The sequence below is a fragment of the Salmo trutta genome, chromosome 21 (assembly GCF_901001165.1).
Source record: "Salmo trutta chromosome 21, fSalTru1.1, whole genome shotgun sequence".
NCBI lineage: Eukaryota > Metazoa > Chordata > Actinopteri > Salmoniformes > Salmonidae > Salmo > Salmo trutta.
This window is the reverse complement of record NC_042977.1, coordinates 42,752,041-42,772,611: the sequence shown is the minus strand read 5'-3', so window position 1 is coordinate 42,772,611 and position 20,571 is coordinate 42,752,041. Positions and strand designations below refer to the sequence as shown.

General features: G+C 42.0%; 1 protein-coding gene across 2 annotated transcripts; it reads right to left on the bottom strand.

The window, feature by feature from the left end:
- Nucleotides 1–3,365: 3,365 nt before the first annotated feature.
- On the bottom strand, nucleotides 3,366–20,465 carry LOC115157487 (type I phosphatidylinositol 4,5-bisphosphate 4-phosphatase-A). 2 transcript variants are annotated; one of them, XM_029705785.1, is made up of 8 exons: nucleotides 20,220–20,465; nucleotides 18,916–19,109; nucleotides 18,410–18,516; nucleotides 9,361–9,466; nucleotides 8,989–9,041; nucleotides 8,329–8,419; nucleotides 6,875–6,988; nucleotides 3,366–5,183 (listed from the first exon to the last, which is right to left on the bottom strand). In XM_029705785.1, exons 1-8 carry the CDS (start codon nucleotides 20,335–20,337, stop codon nucleotides 5,082–5,084), a joined length of 885 nt encoding a protein of 294 aa, XP_029561645.1. In that variant the 5' UTR covers nucleotides 20,338–20,465; the 3' UTR covers nucleotides 3,366–5,081. The 2 variants fall into 2 exon arrangements, with proteins under 2 accessions (XP_029561645.1, XP_029561646.1); XM_029705786.1 differs by having other exon boundaries at nucleotides 3,366–6,988; nucleotides 20,220–20,460.
- Between the last annotated feature and the right edge of the window lie 106 nt (nucleotides 20,466–20,571).

Below are 20,571 nucleotides of genomic sequence, written 5' to 3'. Positions count from 1 at the left end.
TGACACTTATTGTAAATGGGGTGGTTAGAGTGTAGGGCCAGTAAACGAAAGGTTGCTGCATCGAATCCCCGAGCTGACAAGGTAAAAACCTGTCGTTCTACCCCTGAACAAGGCAGTTAACCTAGTGTTCCCCAGTAGGCTGTCATTGTAAATAAGACTTTTTTCTTAACTGACTTGCCTAGTTAAATAAAGGTAAAATAAAGGTAAAATAAAAATAAGAGCAGGTGTGTTAACTCCAGTATCCTGGCTAAATTCCCAATCTGATCATCCCCAGCTTCCAATTGGCTCATTCATCCCCAGTATTTACACCCCAGGTTGTTGCTGTAAATGAGAATGTGTTCTCAGTCAACTTACCTGGATAATTAAGGGTGAAATAAAATATACAATTCAGAGTAATGATTCTATAGTGTATATGATTCAGGGTAATGATTCTATAGTGTATATGATTCAGAGTAATGATTCTATAGTGTATATGATTCAGGGTAATGATTCTATAGTGTATATGATTCAGAGTAATGATTCTATAGTGTATATGATTCAGAGTAATGATTCTATAGTGTATATGATTCCATAATGTATTTGAATGTTTTGCAGGACAGGAAAATGGTCCAATTCACACAATTATCAAAACAACACATGGCCATCCATTCTGCCTCTGATCTGGAGGATTCACTAAACACAAATGCATCTTTTGTAAATTATGTCTGAGTGTTGGAGTGTGCCCCTGGCTATTCATACATTTTAAAAACAAGAAAATGGTGCAGCCTGCTTTGCTTAATAGAAGGAATTTGAAATTATTTATAGTTTTACTTTTGATACCCAACTATATTTTAGCAATTACATTTACTTTTGATACTTAACTATATTTACAACCAAATACTTTTAGACTTTTACTCAAGTAGTATTAAACTGGGCGACTTTTACTTGAGTAACTTTCTATTAAGGTATCTATACTTTTACTCAAGTATGACAATTGGATACCTTTTCCACCACTGGGCCCTGGTCAAAAGTACTACCTCGTATACAGTAAGGAATAGTGTGCCATTATGGATGCTGCAGTAGCCTATATGTGAGAGGAGGATGGTGTGGGATGTGGGTCATGTATGACGTATGGGATGGGATGAGGGAATGTATGATGTATGGGATGGGATGAGGGAATGTATGACGTATGGGATGTGGGTCATGTATGACGTATGGGATGGATGAGGGGAATGTATGACGTATGGGATGGGATGTGGGTCATGTATGACGTATGGGATGGGATGAGGGAATGTATGACGTATGGGATGGATGAGGGGAATGTATGACGTATGGGATGGGATGTGGGTCATGTATGACGTATGGTGTGGGATGAGGGAATGTATGATGTATGGGATGGGATGAGGGAATGTATGACGTATGGGATGGGATGAGGGAATGTATGACGTACGGGATGGGATGAGGGAATGTATGACGTATGGGATGGATGAGGGAATGTATGACGTATGGGATGGATGAGGGGAATGTATGACGTACGGGATGGATGAGGGGAATGTATGACGTATGGGATGGGATGTGGGTCATGTATGACGTATGGGATGGGATGAAGGAATGTATGATGTATGGGATGGGGTGAGGGAATGTATGACGTATGGGATGGATGAGGGGAATGTATGACGTATGGGATGGATGAGGGGAATGTATGACGTATGGGATGGATGAGGGAATGTATGACGTATGGGATGGGATGAAGGAATGTATGATGTATGGGATGGGGTGAGGGAATGTATGACGTATGGGATGGGATGAGGGGAATGTATGATGTATGGGATGGGGGTCATGTACAGACAATGAGTTTAGTGGGACTGTCAATTCTCATCATGTGTGTGTGGGAGGCAAAGTGCAAGTCAGAATCTGTGTTTAACAGGACCTAGCGAGCTATTTATTTTTAGTTATTTAACTAGGCAAGTCAGTTAAGAACAAATTCTGCCTTGTTCAGGGGCAGAACGACATATTTTTACCTTGTCAGCTCGGGGATTCGATCTTGCAACCTTTCGGTTACTAATTCAACACTCTTACCACTAGGCTACCTGCCGCCCCAAGACAACTCCGAGCTAAAGATAATCAAATCAAACTTTATTTGTCACATGCACCGAATACAACAAGTGTAGACCTTACCGTGAAATGCTCATTTACAAGCCCTTAATCAACAGTGCAGTTCAAGAAGAGTTAAGAAAATATTTACCAAATAAACTAAAGTTAAAAATAAAAAGTAACACAATAAAATAACAATAAGGAGGCTATACACAGGGGGTACCGGTACCGAGTCAGTGTGCAGGGGTACAGGTTAGTCGAGGTAATTTGTACATGTAGGTTGGGGTAAAGTGACTATGCATAGATTAACAGCGAGTAGCAGCAGTGTACAAAACAAATGGGGGGGGGGGGGGGGGAGTGTCAGTATAAATAGTCTGGTGGCCATTTGATTAATTGTTCAGCAGTCTTATGGCTTGGGGGTAGAAGCTGTTAAGAAGCCTTTTGGAGCTAGACTTGGCGCTCCGGTACCGCTTGCCGTGCGGTAGCAGAGATAACAGTCTATGACTTGGGTGACTGGAGTCTGACAATTTTATGGGCTTTCCTCTGACACCACCTATTATAGAGGTCCTGGATGGCAGGAAGCTTGGCCCCAGTGATGTACTGGGTCGTACGCACTACCCTCTGTAGCGCCTTGCGGTCAGATGCCGAGCAGTTGCCATACCAGGCGGTGATGCAACCGGTCAGGATGCTCTCGATGGTACCCTCCAAGCTAAAGCCACTTACAGCCAGACGGCTTGAGGAACAGTTGTCTTCTCCTCCCTCTTTCCTTGGTCACATCCCAAATGGCACCATATTCCCTGTATAGTGCAGCCCCAATAGGGCCCTGGTCAAGAGTAGTGCACTACATAGCAAATAGGGTCCCATTTGGGACATTACCACCTCTTTTTTCCTGCAGACTTCTGTCCCCTGCCTCGTTCTCGCCAGGGAGCTCTTTATTTATTATAATAATCGTTTTTGTTTTTCAATGTTACTAATCCTTTCATCTCGTGTCGACAAAATAATGAAACTCGTATGAAACTCAAGAGCCCAAAATGAGCCAGGTTAGGTGTGCATGTGTGGTCATAAAATGTTTTGAGACTTTTTGATCACTGGTGAACATCACAAAGCATCATGGAACCTCAACTTTTCATTTGAATAGAATGTAACTGACACTGTAATTCCATTATAAAACAGCCTGTGAATGTGTCTGAGTATCTGTAATGCCACTGTTTGGTTTTCATTATTGTGATTTATTATGTTGTAGTAAACTATCTTAAAAATATCTTTCAAAAAAATAAAGAGCCTAAAACACATTGAGATTTTCATACATCATGTCTTTATTGTGTGTAAACAAACTCTGATATGAGCATCATCAGCCAGGTTGTTGATTATTGGCATCATTAACATGATCAATATTGTACATAATATCATGATTAAAACATGATCATTATAATAAATAAGATATTTTAAAATATCTATTACTGCTACCGTCACAGTTCTGTCAAGCAGGGTAACCATCTCAAAGAGCTGTATGTGTATCCATCCGTTTGTCAGTGTGTGTGTGTGTGTGTGTGTGTGTGTGTGTATCCATCCGTTTGTCACTGTGTATGTGTGTATCCATCCGTTTGTCACTGTGTGTGTGTGTGTAAAACGATGCCATTTGTGGTTTAAATGTTTGATTGTCTATATGTAAACTGAGGAATGCGTGTGTGTGTGTGTGTTTAAGATCTGGACACATATTCCAGTGTCCAGAGGGTTAATGTGTTAGTAAGTCAAATAACTAACAACTTTGCAGATTCCCGTTAAAATAAGTTACAAGGGTTGCAAAAATAACCCTATCGATTAACAAAACAAAAAACAAGTTCTCCAAGAATCAAATCATGTAGTGTTATGCACACAAGTGCAATATCGGCTTAGCAATAATTACTCTTACATGAACAACAACAAATATATTTACAATTAAAACAAAAAATGAACATTGCTGTAAGAAGAAAACTATGACCACATCCGAACCACAGACAGCTTATATGGTTAGATGAAGTGTGTTTGAACATGCAGGTAGTGTGTATAGATTATCTTCAGCACCCATTTCCTATTACCCTGACTGAATCCCCAACAGCACCCTACTCCCCATTTAGTGCACCACTAGAAGAGTAAGGGGTCTACAACAACCACAGCCTGCCTCTGTCACCAGGGCCTCATCATGGTACATTTAGTGTAGTAAGACCATAGAGTTGGATAGAGAGCACACTTGGCCCAAAGCCAGTTTTTTCTAACATGGGCAGAGCCATGGTGGGCTTTCACTACCTTGAAGCTCTCTAGTACATCTCTATGTGTTCCACTGACAGCTCATGTTGACCTCACTTGTAAGCTATTAAAAGGATAATACAATATTAAACAAGAGCAAAATAAAGAGATGATCAGATCACTTGTAGCAAACTAGTGTATAAACTGAAGTCCTTGAGGAGAGATGCTTTTTCACGCCGACTGCCTACCACTACAGTGACTCACAATACTCATATTTTGGTATGTAAGTGTGGGGAATGAGAGAGAGTGTGTGTGTGTGTATGCATGTGTGTCTAGTGAAATTTCTCCAACTTCTTTAAGGCTTCTAAGTTGCTTTGGAACAAAGACGAACACTCCCACAGACAGATTACGCAGCATAAATATCGACTCCAACATACTGACAGACCTCACTCTGACCATGCACTAGCAAGCAACCCAATAGGCAGCCTATTCCCTATATAGTACACTACTTCTGACCTTTGACTAGACTGAGCCCTGGTCACAAGTAGTGCACTATTTAGGGAATAGGGTGCCATTTGGGACACAGTCCTAACCTCCCTTCAAACCCAGCTCCATGTCTGGGAAAAGGAGGGTAATTTAGGTGGTGTTCACCTTACACTGGCCTCAATTTAGCTTAATTTGCCTTTCAACAACGCTTCAAGGGTTTTCCAAAACAAATGAATGAATCTCATGTAAAATGCCCCAAAAACAGAACATATATTCAGGGTTGCGGAGGGGCAGTCTTATCCGAGGGCTATGTCATCATTTAAGACTTGGTTCCACTCAGCCATGCCATGATAGGAGACTCTGGTGTGGCTGCCAGCACCTGCCATAGATAGACTGGCCTAAGCAATGATTAAAACAGGGAAGGGAAAGTAGTTGAACATGTTAAAGCGAACTATTCATCAATTCATGAGTAATGTAGAAGTCAAGCTACTGCTCTTTTAGGAGTTCAGGATATTATTCATCATCCAGTTTGGAAACACAATGACAAAAGATTAAAGGGAAGAAGGGGAACTTGTTGTTTTGAGCTTCAGTTAAATAAATAAGGCTCCAGGGTAGGGCTAGGCGACATGGTTTCAAAATCATATCTCATACACAATACACACCTAGATTGTTTATGTTCTCTCTAAATAAGCTTTGTTGTACAATTAAAAAAAAGGTCAAATACACTACATTTCAGTCAGAAATAATCTAATTCAAGGCTCGTAAAATTAAATCTAGGCTAAATATGAGCCTACCACAATCATCAGACCCACTAACAACTTAATTATTTTAATAGTTTAACCTGCTTTTTTGAAATAAAATCACTGATGTGACATTCAAGTCAGTCTATGAAAATGCCCTTTTTGGTTAGAAATTTAACCAGAACCAAGTATAATACACATTCCCTAATAATGACCAACTTCTTGTAGCAGCATTATAGAAAATGAAACAAATGTCTCAAACAATCTCTCAAGCACAAGCCCACGTGCTAGTGAGTAGCCAACTAATCTCTATGGTTTCAAGTTTAGCCAACTAGGATCTGCTAGCTAACAAGGCAAAACAATTGAATTGTTATGAACACACCCTTCTGTCCGTCTCCAATTGTTTGAACAGAATGCTAGTCTGTCCACTTTGTTCAGATGTGGAAATCAAGTGGCCTACCTCATCTCCTAAAGATAACTAGTTAATAATATTGGGTGTTATGCTTATTGCACATTTATAAAAGCCAGACTAGACAGCTAGTATAACAGTAATGCCGCGCGCAACACAGAACTTTTATTTTCCAGAATAGATGTTCATTGATGTTCCAGTTTTAGTAGTGTCTGCTCTGCACGGAATTTGAGGAATTGAGACATAAAAAGGGTATCGTTGAAAAGGCTAACTTCTCCTCTTACAGTAAAAATAATGTTGCAATGTTTTTTGGTGTCCATATGACCGATTCTGTTGGACCAAACCACATTTATCAAGTTGAAACCGCTTGTCAGAGAGGTTGTTGTGTGACAGGGGAAGGGGCTTGGTGTGTGTGTGTAAACAGAGAGGAAGAGGCGAAGCGAGAAGTTTCGCTCACCAAAATAAGCCCAATGCGTTTCTATACATAAGCTTATCGGCTGCCTTCCCGCCTTTGGGACAACGACTCCCATTGTTATAGCGGAGACATAAGCATCTCGTCATTATATACAGATCTCTGGTGCAAATGGGAAGGTGCACAGCACAGAAGGAGCGAAGGAGACGAGACCAACAAGACAACCTAAGAACAAGCGGACATAAACGCTCAGAAAAACAATATATAAACTAACTAGATTCTTGCGATACCGGCATTTGGAATAACGCGCAAAAACATCAAATGAATTTCATATATCGCCCAGCCCTACTCAAAGGTGAAGTTCACCCTAGGTACAGATCGAGGATCAGCGTCCCTTCCCACAATCCTGACCTTAACCATTAGTGGGGAAATTACAAAATTGACCCAAGATCAGCGTCTAGGGGCAACTTCACCATACGCCTGTGTGTGTGTGTGTGTCTATGTGAAGTTCTGTAGGGGCTCACTAACAGGCATGCAGGCCCAGTATAGAGCCCGACCCAGGGTCAGGAGTACCAGCAGGATCAGCATGGCCCAGGAGGCATAGATACCCCCGTAGGACTGGGCCTTCACCCACGTACCTGCCTACAAAACACAGAGGAAGAAGACTTAGAGAGGCAGCATGTTACAAGGCTAAGGGTGGTGTGTTTGTGATAGGACTCTGACAGTGTGTTACGTAAAATGTACAGTGGGTTTTTCCTAAGCTAAAAAAAAGACCTTAGGTGATTTGGCGTGGCAGAGGCCATGTTGTGAAACATGATGATATTATGCATTTTTTAAACATTGTGTTCTCGGGGGTGTGTTTTTTATTGTCATTGCCTGGCGTGTCATGTAGACGAGCTTCAATGCCATACAACTCTCCTTCCGTGGCCTCCAACTGCTTTTAAATACAAGTAAAACTAAATGCATGCTTTTCAATCGATCGCTGCCTGCACCTGCTCGCCCGTCTAGCATCACTAGTCTGGACGGCTCTGACTTAGAATACGTGGACAACTACCTGGGTGTCTGGTTAGACTGTAAACTCTCCTTCCAGACTCACATTAAGCATATCCAATCCAAAATTAAATCTAGAATCAGCTTCCTATATCTCAACAAAGCATCCTTCACTCATGCTGCCAAACGTACCCTTGTAAAACTGACCATCCTACCGATCCTCGACTTCGGTGATGTCATCTATAAAATAGCCTCCAACACTATCACAGTGCCATCCGTTTTGTCACCAAAGCCCCATGCGACCTGTACGCTCTCATTGGTTGGCCCTCGCTTCAGACTCGTCGCCAAACCCACTGGCTACAGGTCATCGACAAGTCTCTGCTAGGTGAAGCCCCGCCTTATCTCAGCTCACTGGTCACTATAGCAGCAACCACCCGTAGCACACGCTCCAGCAAGTATATCTCACTGGTCACCCCCAAAGCCAATTCCTCCTTTGGTCGTCTTTCCTTCCAGTTCTCTGCTGCCAATGACTGGAACAAACTGCAAAAATCACTGAAGCTGGAGACTCATATCTCCCTCCCTAGCTTTAAGCACCAGCTGTCAGAGCAGCTCACAGATCACTGCACCTGTACATAGCCCATCTGTAAACAGCCCATCTATCTACCTCATCCCCATACTGTATTTTTCTTACTCTTTTGCACCCCAGTATCTCTACTTGCACATTCATCTTCTGCACATGTACCATTCCAGTGTTTAATTGCTATATTGTAATTACTTCGCCACCATGGCCTATTTATTGCCTTAACTCCCTTATCTTACCTCATTTGCACTCACTGTATATAGACTTTTTGTTTTCTTTTTTTCTACTGTATTATTGACTGTGTGTGTTGAATTGCTACGCTTTATCTTGGCCAGGTCGCAGTTGTAAATGAGAAGTTGTCAACGAGCCTACGTGGTTAAGTAAAGATGTAGAGCGGACAGGGTGTACTCACCACCAGACCAGCAGTGGAGATGCTGAAAAGCAAGCATAGTAGAACACACCACAAGCTCCGCCTTCGAGGGTACCTCTGACCAATAGAGGAGCTGCATGTCGAAGGGCGTGACAAAAGAGAAGTTTTTTTTATTACATGAAATATAAACCAGAAAAATTGGTGACTTGCTTCGGCTGTCCAAAAGCATTTTTATGGTAATGGAAGAACTTCATAGGTTTAAATTATTAGTTGATGAAGCAAGTCACACCAACAAAGGTTACGTAAGAGTCACTGAGCTCAGACTTGAGATGTTGCACACAAGACCGATAGGAGCTTATGCTGAAGACTGATGGTATGGGAATCTGACCGACTGATAACTGCCTACAGCTCACAAGAGGACACATACATATTTCAGATATACTATGAAGGACATCAGTGGAGGCTGGTGTGGAAAGGACAGCTCATAATAATAGCTGGAATGGAATCAAACACATGGAAAGCATACGTTTGAAAAGTTCCATAAATTCGTTCCAATCTTTACTAGGAGTCTGTCCTCTGATTTTAAGTGCCACTAGCCACCCCTGAAGGACTTCATCTTGAGCATAATTGTGGTATAAGCACAGATGGACTCAGCTGTATTGACCGAGCAGCCTATGGACAGAGAAACCAATAGGTACTCACACTTTCCTGCAGTGTGGGCACCTGGCGAGTGTCCTGTCAGTAAACTCTGTCCACTGAAACACACAAGACACTCATGTAAATATAAAATATTATACAGTATATCAATTCATTAGTCCAGTAGAGTATTATCCATGTTAGCAACACTCAAGAATTCCTGGCCTTCATAACAGCTTTGGTGTACACTGTGGCTCTTTCTCAAATCATCTTTCCTAGATTCCTTTTCCTTGCATCCTTCTGAAAACGCATTGGACAAAAAGGTCTAAGGGGGAGGAACCTTCTCCTTAACAGTCAAGGAGAGAGGAATCATGGAATGACTCATTGAGATAGAGCCTATATACACACACTGGCTTTGAGAGAGATGAAGGGTCGTACCAGGAAAGTGTTGTTGCAGTGTCCACAGGAGACTCGAGCTCCGGCCGGCTGGGGTTCAGGGCTGGCTGGACCAGGGTGGACTGGACCCAGGTTTATTATCCTCTTACTGGGGAGCACAATCACATAAACTCACTGTTCAGTCCAAGTCAGTATTACTAGCTAGGTTCAAATACAACAGCGTTACCACACAGGAAAACAAACGTAAAATGAGTCATTTAGCAGATCTTATCCAGAGTGCATTCCACTGACTATAGTAGGAAAAAACAACCAAACATTCATTGCAGGTAGACCCTTTTTCCAAATAGCTTTTATCATAGTCAGTGCCAGGAAGAAGAGAAAAAAAACAGCAACCACTTCCCTCGCTGTTCAGTCTAAGTCAGTATTACTAACTAGGTTTAAAAATGCAACTGAGCGCAAGTTCCATACCGGTCAACGATGTTATCTAGGGGCCTGGGTTAGCCTAACGCAGCCCTTGACGCACTAGTATCAGTGTGAATTAAGGGGTTTCAAATGCTGCATTAACTGTATTCACCAAGTAGACAACATGCCACCTGGACAAACTCTTCATATCCAGGCAGTGGTTACGTTCGAAGTGGCAACCTATTCCCTATATAGTCCACTACTTTTGACCAGGGCCCATATGGCTCTGGTTAAAAGTAGTGCATTATTATAGGGAATAGGGTGCCATTTCGGTCATATGGTGCATTCGGAAAGTATTCAGACCCCTTCCCCTTTTCCACATTTTGTTATGTTACAGCCTTATTTTAAAATTGATGAAATTACTTCCCCCCCCCACAATGACGGAGAAAAACAGTTTAGACATTTTTTGCAAATAAGAAAACTGAAATACCTTATTTACGTAAGTATTCAGACCCTTTGCTATGAGACTTGAAATTGAGCTCAGGTGCATCTGTGGTAAATTTAATTGGACATAATTTGGAAAGGCACACACACACACACACGTCTATATAAAAGGTCCCACAGTTGACAATGCATATCAGAGCAAAAACCAAGCCATGAGGTCAAAGGAATTCTATTTGCCATATATTTTTCAACTGTGCTGTGAAGTTTCACAAAAGTTCTGAACCTTTCTATTCCAACAGTTTCTACTGATTGTAAATTAAATAAACGTTTTTGATAAAAATGATTATATTATTGATCAATGGACTTTTCAAATCACTCAGCAGGGCTATTTGCATAGTTAACACCAGGTAAATGTTGCAATTTTTCGGCCTATCTTGAACCTGCGACCAAAAACAAAGTGCATTCGGAAAGAATTCAGACCCCTTTACTTTCCCCACATTGTTACATTAGTCTTATTCTAAAATGTATTAAAATTGAGGGGGGGACGGGACAATCTACACCCAATACCAAAGCAGAAACAGGTTTAGTAATTTTTGCTAATTTATCAAATAAAAACAAATACATAAGTATCCATTGATCATCCTTGAGATGTTTCTACCACAGTTGGAGTCCACCTGTGGTAAATTCAACGGATTGGACTTGATTTGGAAAGGCACACACACACACACCTGTCAATATAAGGTCCCACACTTGACAGTGCATGTCAGAGAAAAAACCAAGCCACGAGGTCAACGGAATTGTCCGTAGAGCTCCGAGACAGGATTGTGGCGAAGTACAGATCTGGGGAAGGGTACAAAAATAAAAAATAAATAAAAAGTGTCTGCAGATTGAAGTTCACCAAGAACCCAGTGGCCTCCACCATTCTTAAATCAAAGAAGTTAGGAACCACTAAGATTCTTCCTACAGCTGGCCACCCGGCAAAACAGAGCAATCGAGGGAGAAGGGCCTTGGTCAGGGAGGTGACCAAGAACCCAATGGTCACTGACAGAGCTCCAGAGTTCCTCTGTGGAGATAAAATAACCTTCCAGAAGGAGAACCATCTCTGCAGCACTCCATCAAATCAGGCCTTTATCGTAGAGTGGCCAGACAGAAGCCACTCCTCAGTAAAAAGGCACATGACAGCCCACTTGGAGTTGCCAAAAGGCACCTAAAGGACTGTCTAGTCTGATGAAACCAAGATTGAACTCTTTAGCCTGAATGTCAAGTGTCACGTCTGGAGGAAACCTGGCACCATCCCTACAATGAAGCATGGTGGTGGCAGCATCATGCTATGGGGATGTTTTTCAGCGGCAGGGACTGGGAGACTAGTCAGGATCGAGGCAAAGATGAACGGCGCAAAGTACAGAGAGATCCTTGATGAAAACCTTCTCCAGAGCACTCGGGACATCAGACTGGGGCGAAGGTTCACCTTCCAACAGGCCAACAACGACCCTAAGCACACAGACAAGACAACGCAGGAGTGGCTTCGGGTCAAGCCTCAATGTCCTTAAGAGGCCCAGACAGAGCCCAATCAGATCGATGCTGCAATCAGATCGAACATCTCTGGAGAGACCTGAAAATAGCTGTGCGGCGATGCTCCCCATCCAACCTGACTGAGCTTGAGAGGATCTGCAGAGAAGAATGGGAGAAACTCCCCACATACAGGTGTGCCAAGCTTGTAGCGTCATACCCAAGAAGACTCGATGCTGTAATCGCTGCCAAAGATGCTTCAACAAAGTACTGAGTAAAGGGTCTGAATACTTCTGTTTTACTTATTTTTTTATTATATAAATTTGGTTTTTGCTTTGCCATTATGGGGTATTGTGTGTAGATTGATGAGGGGGGAAAAAAACAATTTAATTCATTTTAGAGTAAGGCGTAACAAATGTGGAAAAAGTCAAGAATTCTGAATACTTTCCAAACGCATTGTATGGGCAGTACCAAAGCAAGTAATCTAATGATTGTCTGTTCGCAGAAAAATCTGCAGATTATACATATACAAATGTTGTATTGGTTGCAATCATTTTTTTATTATGTTTTGTGTATCAGTTCATAAACCCTGTGCCATGGAATTGGCACATCAAAAATGTCTTCCCAATTATTTTGCACAGCTGTCCCTTTTTGGTCCTCATATGGAACGGGTATACCTTTTTGTTTATCAGAAATGTTTAAATGGAATTATGGTCTTTAATTCAGACAAACACGTTTCTTACCTTCTCCCCCTTCCACTTGCGGTAATGCTGCAATCAGTTGGTTGTAATTGTGGATGGAGCAGACACTTCCATATATTCTTGTTAGCTGCATGTGTGACAACTCCCCCAGCCCTATTTATATCATTAATAAAGATTATACAATAAAAAAAATTTATCCAAATATTAGTATATTTGAGTTTAACAATATTTGTTCTGTTTTTTTCTGCTGGATTAAACTGAAATTGCAACCAGCTTTCTATGGCTTGTTTTAAAAAGTGATATTTTGGAAATGTACCTATCACTTTCAGTTATTTGAAATCTGAATAAATGGAAAAGGCAATTTTGGAACATGGGATGAGAAATTCCTACTAATCTACTAAAGACCCAGTTCAGATAAAAGTATAACTTTTGTATGACTGAAGTCTTTACTGAGAGGTTCAATGCTTTGAATCTTTAATAAATGTAGCCTTCTGATTTCATATTCATTATAAAAACAGGCCAATTTAATTTTGTCTGGCTTGCCAGTGTAGGCAGGAACATCAGTAAATTAGGTAAACTGGGATATGACTAAAGAACTAAATCAGGGTGATTTTTCCACAAATAGTCAAGTATTTACCTTTCCATGTCAGTAAGATCTTATCTATTTTTGCTAACCTATTAAAATGTATTGTATTGAGATAAGTTATTTGGGGATATAAATACAGAGTATGTCCACTTTACCATCAGACCATTTTATTGGTAAACTACACTATGTAGTGTTATTTGACATCCACTCAAAGACATTCAGAGACTAGTCCCGAAGCCACTCCTGCGTTGTCTTGGCTGTGTTCTTAGAGTCATTGTCCTGTTGGAAGGTGAACCTTCTCCCCAATCGGAGGTTCTGAGTTCTCTGGAGCAGGTTACCATCAAGGATCTCTATACTTTGCTCCATTCATCTTTCCCTCGATCCTGACTAGTCTCCCAGTCCCTGCTGCTGAAAAACATCCCCACAACATGATGCTGCCACCACGCTTTACCGTAGGGATGGTGCCAGGATTCCTCCAGATGTGACGCTTTGCATTCAGGCCAAAGATTTCAATCGACCATAGAATCTTGTTTCGCATGGTCTGAGAGTCCTTTAGGTGCCTTTTGGCAAACAAGTGGGCTGTCATGTGCCTTTTACTGAGGAGTGGCTTCTGTCTGGCCACTACCATAAAGGCCTGCTTGGTGGAGTGCTACAGAGATGGTTCTCCTTCTGGAAGGTTCTCCCATCTCCACAGAGGAACTCTAGAGCGCTGTCAGAGTGACCATCGGGTTCTTGGTCACCTTCCTGACCAAGGCCCTTCTCACTCGATTGCCCTGTTTTGCCGGGCAGCCAGCTCTAGGAAGAGTCTTGGTGGTTCCAAACTTCTTCCATTTAAGAATGATGGAGGCCACTGTGCTCTTGGGGACCTTCATTGCTGCAGACATTTTTTGGTACCCTTCCCCAGATCTGTACTTTGACACAATCCTGTCTCGGAGCTCTCCAGACAATTCCGTCGAGCTCATGGCTTGGTTTTTGCTCTGATATGCATCGTCAACTGTAGGACCTTACATAGACAGGTGTGTGCCTTTCCAAATCATGTCCAATCAATTGAATTTACAACAGGTGGACTCCAAATCAAGTTGTAGAAATATCTCAAGCATGATCAATGAAAACAGAATACAACGGAGCTCAATTTCAAGTCTCATAGCAAAGGGACTGAAAACTTAAGTAAATAAGGTATTTAAATTTTTTATTTGTAATACATGTGCAAAAATGTCTAAAAACCTGTTTTCACTTCGTCATTATGGGGTATTGTGTGTAGATTGATGAGGAAATGGTTTATTTAATCAATATTAGAACAAGGCTGTAACGTAACAAAATGTGGGAAAAGGGAAGGGGTCTGAATAATTTTCGAATGCACTGTATATCAATTATTTAAATGGTCCGACCGCATTCTGTCCCCCATTAAAACTTTTGGTGCCAGAGATAATGACATAAGAAAGTAGTCAAGACGACTAGCTTGATTGAGCCTCCGCCATGTATATCTCACTAGGTCAGGATATTAAACCTCCTCCATGTATATCTCACTAGGTCAGGATATTAAACCTCCTCCATGTATATCTCACTAGGTCAGGATATTAAACCTCCTCCATGTATATCTTACTAGGTCAGGGTATTAAACCTCCTCCATGTATATCTCACTAGGTCAGGATATTAAACCTCCTCCATGTATATCTCACTAGGTCAGGATATTAAACCTCCTCCATGTATATCTCACTAGGTCAGGGTATTAAACCTCCTCCATGTATATCTCACTAGGTCAGGGTATTAAACCTCCTCCATGTATATCTCACTAGGTCAGGGTATTAAACCTCCTCCATGTATACCTCACTAGGTCAGGATATTAAACCTCCTCCATGTATATCTCACTAGGTCAGGATATTAAACCTCCATGTATATCTCACTAGGTCAGGATATTAAACCTCCTCCATGTATATCTCACTAGGTCAGGATATTAAACCTCCATATATCCACTAGTTCCAAAATGTCCATAATATTTGTTATTTCCTTAAGGCCATGAGGGTAATAATTTGTAGTGCGATTTCCTTTAAGGTCCATTGAGGTAGTTAAAACCGGATTATAAACTCACCATAATAATTAAGTCATGTATTGCTCGAGATATATATAAGTCGGAAGTTAACATACACTTAGGTTTTAGTCATTAAAAATTGGTTTTTCAACCACTCCACAAATTCCTTGTTAACAAACTATAGTTTTGGCAATTCGGTTAGGACATCTACTTTGTGGATGACACAAGTAATTTTTCCAACAATTGTTTACAGACAGATTATTTCACTTATAATTCACTGTGTCACAATTCCAGTGGGTCAGAAGTTTACATACACAAAATTGACCGTGCCTTTAAACAGAATGGAAAATTAAAGAAAATGATGTCATGGCTTTAGAAGCTTCTGATAGGCTATTACTCATTATTTGAGTCAATTGGAGGTGTACCTGTGGAAGTATTTCAAGGCCTACCTTCAAACTAAGTACCTCTTCGCTTGACATCATGGGAAAATCTAAAGAAATTAGCCAAGACCTCAGAAAAGAAATTTTAGACCTCCACAAGTCTGGTTCATCCTTGGGAGCAATTTCCAAACGCCTGAAGGTACCACGTTCATCTGTACAAACAATAGTATACAAGTATAAACAACATGGGACCACGCAAACGTCATACCGCTCAGGAAGAGACGCATTCTATCTCCTAGAGATGAACGTACTTTGGTGCGTGGAAACGGGTACAAAGTATCTATATCCACAGTAAAACGAGTCCTATATCGACATAACCTGAAAGGCCTCAGCAAGGAAGAAGCCACTGCTCCAAAACCGCCATAAAAAAGCCAGACTACAGTTTGCAATTAAACATGGGGACAAAAATCGTATTTTTTGAGAAATGTCCTCTGGTATGATGAAACAAAAATAGAACCGTTTGGCCATAATGACCATTATGTTAGGAGGAAAAAGGGGGAGGCTTGCAAGCCGAAGAACACCATCCCAACGGTGAAGCATGGGGGTGGCAGCATCATGTTGTGGGGGTGCTTTGCTGCAGGAGGGACTGGTGCACGTCACAAAATAGATGGCATCATGAGGGAGGAAAATTATGTGGATATATTGAAGCAACGTCTCAAGACATCAGTCAGGAAGTTAAAGCTTGGTCGCAAATGAGTCTTCCAAATGGACAATGACCCCAAGCATACTTCCAAAGTTGTGGCAAAATGGCTTAAGGACAACAAAGTCAAGGTATTGGAGTGGCCATCACAAAGCCCTGACCTCAATCCTATTGAACATTTGTGGGCAGAACTGAAAAAGCGTGTGCGAGCAAGAAGGCCTGCAAACCTGACTCAGTTACACCAGCTCTGTCAGGAGGAATGGGCCAAAATTCAACCAACTTATTATGGGAAGCTTGTGGAAGGCTACCCGAAATGTTTGACCCAAGTTAAACAATTTACAGGCAATGCTACCAAATACTAATTGAGTGTATGTAAACTTCTGACACTCTGGGAATGTGATGAAAGAAATAAAAGCTGAAATAAATAAATACTTTTCCCTACTATTATTCTGACATTTCCCATTCTTAAAATAACGTGGTGATCCTAACTTAACTAAAACATGGAATTTTTACTGGGATTTAATGTCAGGAATTGTGAAAAACTTAGTTCAAATGTATTTGGCTAAGGTGTATGTAAACTTCCGACTTCGACTGCATGCATGCATGCATGCATGTACAGTCGTGGCCAAAAGTCTTGAGAATGACACAAATATTCATTTCCAAAGTTTGCTGCTTCAGTGTCTTTAGATATTTTTGTCAGATGTTACTATGAAATACTGAAGTATAATTACAAGCATTTCACAAGTGTCAAAGGCTTTTATTGACAATTACATGAAGTTGATGCAGAGTCAATATTTGTAGTGCTTACCCTTCTTTTTCAGGACCTCTGCAATCTGCCCTGGCATGCTGTCAATTAACTTCTGGGCCACATCCTGACTGATGGCAGCCCATTCTTGCATAATCAATGCTTGGAGTTTCTCAGAATTTGTGGGGTTTTGTTTGTCCACCCGCCTCTTGAGGATTGACCACAAGTTCTCAATGGGATTAAGGTCTGGGGAGTTTCCTGGCCACGGACCCAAAATATCGATGTTTTGTTCCCCGAGCCACTTAGTTATCACTTTTGCCTTATGGCAAGGTGCTCCATCATGCTGGAAAAGGCATTGTTCGTCACCAAACTGTTCCTGGATGGTTGGGAGAAGTTGCTCTCTGAGGATGGATGTGTTGGTACCATTCATTATTCATGGCTGTGTTCTTAGGCAACATTGTGAGTGAGCCCACTCCCTTGGCTGAGAAGCAACCCCACACATGGTCTCAGGATACTTTACTGTTGGCATGACACAGGACTGATGGTAGCGCTCACCTTGTCTTCTCCTGACACGCTTTTTTTCCCGGATGCCCCAAACAATCAGAAAGGGGATTCATCAGAGAAAATGACTTTACCCCAGTCCTCAGCAGTCCAATCCCTGTACCTTTTGCAGAATATCAGTCTGTCCCTGATGTTTTTCCTGGAGAGAAGTGGCTTCTTTGCTGCCCTTCTTGACACCATGCCATCCTCCAAAGGTCTTTGACTCACTATGCGTGCAGATGCACTCACACCTGCCTGCTGCCATTCCTGAGCAAACTTTAAGAGACGGTCCTGGCTCTTGCTGGACTTTCTTGGGCGCCCTGAAGCCTTCTTCACAACAATTGAACCGCTCTCCTTGAAGTTCTTGATGATCCGATAAATGGTTGATTTAGGTGCAATCTTACTGGCAGCAATATCCTTGTCTGTGAGGCCCTTTTTGTGCAAAGCAATGATGACGGCACGTGTTTCCTTGCAGGTAACCATGTTTGACAGAGGAAGAACAATGATTCCATGCACCACCCTCCTTTTGAAGCTTCCAGTCTGATATTCGAACTCAATCAGCATGACAGCGTGATCTCCAGCCTTGTCCTCGTCAACACTCACACCTGTGTTAACGAGAGAGTCACTGACATGATGTTAGCTGGTCCTTTTGTGGCAGGGCTGAAATGCAGTGGAAATGTTTTTTGGGGATTCAGTTCATTTGCATGGCAAAGAGGGACTTTGCAATTCATCTGATCACTCTTCATAACATTCTGGAGTATATGCAAATTGCCATCATACAAACTGAGGCAGCAGACTTTGAAAATTAATAGTTGTGTCATTCTCAAAACTTTTGGCCACAACTGTATGCATGTATTTATTTTTTAAAGTAGCGTGGACCATCATTATTTGGACAGTAGATTAATGAGCCAAATCTGTTTATGGTCCAATATCATATTTAAAAGGATCCACCTTATTTGCAAATCTGTTTGAACAGTTTGCACATTCGGATAAAAATTGTTCATTGATATCATCACCCCTTTGGTTTCTAAATATATAAAAATTAGCCCCCCTACCAGTAGGGGCGGGGACAGGCGATCCTCTGAGAGGTGACTTTGCAGATGAGTAGACAGTTACAGGGACAGCGGACATACTTCTTCCCTGCTGGTGCATTCTTGATGGGCTACAGAGGGAGACAGAGACACACAAGACGAGGAAGAGAGGACGGAAGAGAGGACGGAAGAGAGGACGGAAGAGAGGACGGAAGAGAGGACGGAAGAGAGGACGGAAGAGAGGACGGAAGAGAGGAAGGAAGAGAGGAAGGAAGAGAGGAAGGAAGAGAGGAAGGAAGAGAGGAAGGAAGAGAGGAAGGAAGAGAGGAAGGAAGAGGGGAAGGAAGAGGGGAAGGAAGAGAGGAAGGAAGAGGGGGAACAAGCCAAACAAGAAGTCATTATCAGGGTACCATTTTGCACGCAGGTAGATGTAAGGTACGCATAGGGCTCTGTTCAGAAGTAGTGCACTACACAGTGAACATTTGAGACGCAACCTAAATGAACATGCAGGCAGTAAACAGGTTAGCCACCGTAGCCTCGTTGCAGACCCCACACTTGACCACATGCTGGTGGAGCTTCCCCTCCACGCTGATGAGGCTCTGACACACCCTACAGCTGATGACTGGCGCGCTGCCACTCTCTGGGGAGGTGAGGGGGGAGTACGGAGGAGGGTCCTCCCCCAGGAGCACTGAGGGCTGGGTGGGGCTGGGGAAGGGAGGGAAGCCTGAAAGATAGAGAGAGGGAGGCACATTTAAAATGTTGGTCATTTTAGCTGACACTCTTATTCAGAGCGACTTACAGTCAGTGCATTCAACTAACTAAGGCCTTAACAAAATGTACACAGTGGCAGAGTAGTGCACTACCGCTGAAACAAGAAAGAGTTACACACAGAATTTGAGGCTGGAGTTCCAGCTGAAAAGGAGCTTGATAAAAGGACTGCAGGGACTTCTCTCTCTCACTCCATGTGTATGGAACTTAACATAATTGTAGTACGATTGACAGAAATAAGCAGTTACCACTATACAAATAACTTCAAATAAATAAGTTGTTTGTAAATAAATACATTAAAAAGGCATATTGTGAACACCTGTTTTAGCCCCAACTCATGCCATTGTTCTAATATGTAGGTAAGTACAGTAGCCCCTCCCAATTACTGTCTCCGTTGGTCGTCGTCTTATATTGCAGTAATTATGAGCTTCCCTAGTGGCCCAGAGCGGTGTCAATCAAATCAGGTGTTTTGGTTACATACAACAGAGATTTGCAAACTAGCTAGCTAGCTAGCTAGACATCACTGGCGGTATATATTCAAATAAATATAGAAATAATACCCTACTAGCTATAATTTTATAATAGGCCACCAACATATCTCAGAATTACCAACAATATTATAACACGTGGAATATTGCATACTATACTGAGCAATTAACTAGTTGGGCTACTTAGCCAGCTAGCCATCTTTGGGTAGCCAAAGTTATAGTTAGTTCCATACATAAAACGCAAAACATCATGGGTGTTTCTGTTTAGTATATCCCTGCAACTATGATGACTAGCCAACAAAATGCAGAAAAAGCCAAACCGTTACAAAAATCGAGCCAATTAGCTGTCCAGGTGACTAGCTAGTTATTCAGTTTGATGGGCGTAGCAGCCAGCTAACCGCTAGTTAGCTAGCTAACAGGCATGCTTGCATCAACAGCTGGCTAGCAACCACGATTCACTCCCCAGATACTAACTGTCCATGTAGATACCAAGAAAGCAACCTTTCGTGCTCTTGACTATCTGCAAATCATAGGGACCGACGCTTTGGCTAGGTAGGAGAGCATCCATGGATACTCACTTTGTGGTTTATTTGGTAGACCATAGGGAGCCGAGCCTGGTGACACTCCGCCGTTACCGCCGACAAGAGCACCATCTCCAAGATCTGCTAGTAACGGGGACCTCTCACCGTCCGCCATACCGAGAGCAAAGGCGTGGGAGGAGCAGAACCGTGCAGCGCAATGATATGGAGCTGTTATATTGTTGTGTCCAGGATTTTGTCTGAAACGTATGCGTCACATGATCACACGTTCGCTGCTGTGACTGTCAGACCATGCACACTTCCCCATAATTGGTCAACACAGCCCACAACTTGCCTATGATAACACAGCATATTGCATAGTAACAAACAAGAATGGTAACGCTAAAATATA